Below are 3,874 nucleotides of genomic sequence, written 5' to 3'. Positions count from 1 at the left end.
GCCCAGTCAACCTTTGACTCACTTGGATTTTCAATACCTCTTCACTCACAAGGACTTTTCACTACCTAGCTTCACTCACTAGGATTTTCCCACCTGGCTTCACTCACCAGAACTTCCATATTTGTCTGGGTTCACTCACTAAGATTTTTCATCTACCTGACTTCACTCGCCAGGACTTTCTGTCTATCTGGCTTCACTCACCGGAACTTTCTCACTACCCGACGTCACTTATCAAGACTTTCTCACTGTCCGACTTCACTCACCGGGACTTTTCACACCTAGTGTTCGGTCAAAATTAACTTGGTTTTTCTTCTTCTTCTGTCAACTATCCTGTTGGTTATGCCTCCGCTTAACATCTAGTTAGGATTTTCCCAGTCAAATATTCAGTCAACCTTGACCTACTTGACTACTCTCTGACTTCAAACTAGCCAACCATTGACTAGAAGAGACATGCACCAATATTTCCTTAATGGACAATTTCATATGCAATTTCCATATATTATCAAACATCAAAACTCAAGATTAAATCAAATTGGTCAACTTTGACCTAGGAGCAATTGTACCAACAATACCCCCTTTTTTATTTTTAACAATACGTTTAGGTCCGATCGATTCTAGGATGACCGACTATAGCTAGACTTGGAATTATGTTTATGAAAAATGGAAAGTTGAGCCTCATAAGTCCGGTCGGCGCTAGAGCCAGACAGATATTAGTTAAGAGCCTTTGTATTTTAGAGAAATGAGGAGCTAAGCCCCTAAAGTCCGACCGAGTTTATACTTAAAGATTTAGAATCCGTTTGAACAATATGTTCGATCAGACTTTATGTCAGGGTTCATTTTACAGTCAGCCACTATACTTAAATACATAGTTTTGTCCATTAGAACGATGTGCTTAGTGCGGTCGATTGACCCCTTGATCCGATCAATCAAAGCACTCGACGATGATATTACGCCTATTTCAACATAACATTATATAACTTGTGAATTAATCTCTTTTTAACTTTAACTACCATATCATATCAACCGCTTTTCTAAACATCCAACGCTAGGTCTATTTTACTCGCTGTATCAAACATATTATTATTTGTCTTCTAATATCTTTAACAATTTCACATTAAATATTTGTCTTTTCTCGAGTTTGGCGTACTCTAGATATGACAATATTTTTAATAATAAAATCACATTATGTGCTATCTCGGCTGCACGAACTTTCCCATTGGCTTCTACAATCTATATCTTAATTAAATTATATTTTAAATACAAGTTGACTAATATCTTTTCGAATAGATTTAATTTCCACGGTAATTTCTATGAACTATCATAGTCATTAGCCGTCTCTGACCTTCTTAATTCGCACAACTTTATCCTACATATTTTAAAATTTTATAATTGGAATTATCACTCAAATTAAGTTGAATGTTTAATTACCATATCATCTGTATTATTTTAAGATCGAGTGATTTAAGCATTCTATTAGTATGTAATCCCAGGTGTCCTTATTGATTAAGTTATAATTCATGGTGCTTGATTGTTGTGTTATGTTGAAATAATGTGAAATAAAAGAGAATTTAGATAATTTAAATAAAAAATGATAAATAAAAAACGGCGATGAGAACTTTCTCATATTCAATGTTGACTTCTGATATGTTTATTTTTTTTCTATCATTTGTTGTTAATTGGATAACTACTGATTAACTACAAATGTTTTAAAAGTATTTTTTATAACTTTGCAAAACAGCCTACTTTTTTTTTGTAATAAAAAAGCATTTTTTATAATTTTCAAAAATAAATAAAAAATTGTTTATAATTTTTAGATTTTTATTATTTCCTAATATATTTAAGCAGCTGCTGGTGGTGCATGCATTCTGAGCCGTTGACCTTACTAATCGAGCTGAGACGTGTCGGCTTCGCTCCTATGACGTCACACACACGTGTCGACGGACACGGTACATCCGTACGTACTTGCGCCGTGACCCCACTTGCTTTCCTTCCACCTTTTCTTCCTTCCTCTTCCTCCCCTGCGCAGTTTATTTAGATCCCTTCCCTCCGCTTCTCCTTCTCCGCTTCTTCCATTTCGCGCCGTTTACTTGCAGTCGCAGACCGTGAAGATGAAGATGGAAGGAAGGAAGAGGGGGAGGTCGGCAGTGGACGGATTAATGGAGGCGGAGGGAGAGAAGCAGAGAGAGTTGGACTTGAGCGGCATGTCCCTCGACTCCCTTCCCAATCCTGCTTCCGTCAATCTCGCCCTCATCACCAAGCTCGACCTCTCCAACAATAATCTCCAGGTTTTTTTTTATAATTTGAAGAACACAAGTTTTCTTGAATCGACGACGACGATGAATCTTGAGGTTTGAACAGAGCATACCGGAGTCGTTGACAGCGAGATTGCTGAATTTGGTGGTGCTGGATGTGCACTCGAACCAGCTGAGGACGCTGCCGAACTCCATCGGTTGCCTCTCCAAGCTCAGGGCCCTCAACGTCTCCGGCAACCTCCTCGAGGGCCTCCCCAAAACCATTGAGGACTGCCGGTGAGTTCGCCGCCGCAGATGATTTGGAATTTTTGTCTTGTAGAATGAACGGAATTTTTGAGTGTTCGATCAATCGATGAGTTGACACAGGGCACTGCAAGAGCTGGCGGCGAATTTTAACAGGCTGACGTCGCTGCCGGAGACGATGGGCTTCGAGCTCCGCGACTTGCGAAAGCTCGCCGTCAACTCCAACAAGTTGTCGTTCCTCCCGTCGTCCACCTCGCACATGACCTCGCTCCGCGTCCTCGACGCCCGGCTCAACTGCCTCCGCTGCCTTCCCGACGGCCTCGAGAACTTACTATGCCTCGAGGTCCTCACCGTCGCCCACAACTACCACCACCTCACCGCCGTCCCTTACTCCCTCGGCCTCCTCCGTTCGCTGCGAGAGCTCGACGTCAGCTACAACGCGCTCACGCACCTCCCCGCCTCCCTCACCTGCCTCCCCGCCCTCCGCTCCCTCCGCGCCGAGGGCAACCCCCTCGTGTCGCCGTCCCCGAGGGTCCTCGACCAGGGCCTCGACGCCGTGCGCGACTACCTCGCCGCCAAGATGCACGCCGACGACGCCGACGCGATGAAGAAGAAGAAGCAACAGCAGCAGAAGCAGGGGTCGTCGTGGATCAAGAAGCTAGTAAAGTGCGGTACGTTTCCCGCGGCAAGCGGCAACGTCCGCTCTGGCGACGGGCTGATGACGGCGGAATACCGGTGGGTCGACGGCGATTCCTCGCCGGGCTACGCTGGTATCTTCTCGCCGCGCCGTTTGTTCTCGCCGCGCAAAATTAAGTAGAAATTAATATTGTTACTTAAAGTGAGTAAGGATCAAATTAAATCTTTAACAAATTAATTAGTTAATAAAAATATTTTTGTTGGTAAATTAAATGAGGTGTTAAGTGTATACAATAAATACCTAAATTGGTAGGGGTGTTTGGTGGTAAATTTTATCCTGTCTATACATGCAGTTGCCTAACCTCTCACAATGAGATGGTGGGACCCACTACTTAAATGTGGGTCCCACCATCTCAATGTGAGAGATTAGGGGCACTGCCTGTACAGGTAGGATCGAATTAACCGTGTTTGGTTGGAAGGAATAAGACTGGGAAATAGAAAAGGATTGAAAGTGGTCAAGTGGGTCTTTGATTTGAGGGATTGATAGTAGATCTCAAGGATTCAATATCCTAAGGCTCCATTTAGTATGCATGATAAGAATAGTATTATATTTTTAAAAAGCTTTTAATCAAATGTTTGATAGACTTGATTAGAGATAATATTATGAATGATTAGGGATAGAATTAATAATACCTTGGCTTCAAGAGAGATTATTTATTCTACCTTTAATCTCATCTTTAGGG

At 42.4% G+C, this 3,874-nt stretch overlaps 1 protein-coding gene across 1 annotated transcript; it reads left to right on the top strand.

Annotated features, from left to right (window-relative positions):
* Positions 1 to 2,023: 2,023 nt before the first annotated feature.
* Positions 2,024 to 3,501, top strand: LOC121976570 (plant intracellular Ras-group-related LRR protein 1-like). Its single transcript, XM_042528778.1, has 3 exons — positions 2,024 to 2,285; positions 2,359 to 2,528; positions 2,619 to 3,501. Exons 1-3 carry the CDS (start codon positions 2,109 to 2,111, stop codon positions 3,310 to 3,312), a joined length of 1,041 nt encoding a protein of 346 aa, XP_042384712.1. The 5' UTR covers positions 2,024 to 2,108; the 3' UTR covers positions 3,313 to 3,501.
* The last annotated feature ends 373 nt before the right edge of the window (positions 3,502 to 3,874 follow it).

The sequence above is a fragment of the Zingiber officinale genome, chromosome 4B (assembly GCF_018446385.1).
Source record: "Zingiber officinale cultivar Zhangliang chromosome 4B, Zo_v1.1, whole genome shotgun sequence".
Taxonomy (NCBI): Eukaryota; Viridiplantae; Streptophyta; class Magnoliopsida; order Zingiberales; family Zingiberaceae; genus Zingiber; species Zingiber officinale.
The sequence above is the reverse complement of the archived record's forward strand: the minus strand, read 5'-3'. Positions and strand labels throughout refer to the sequence as shown.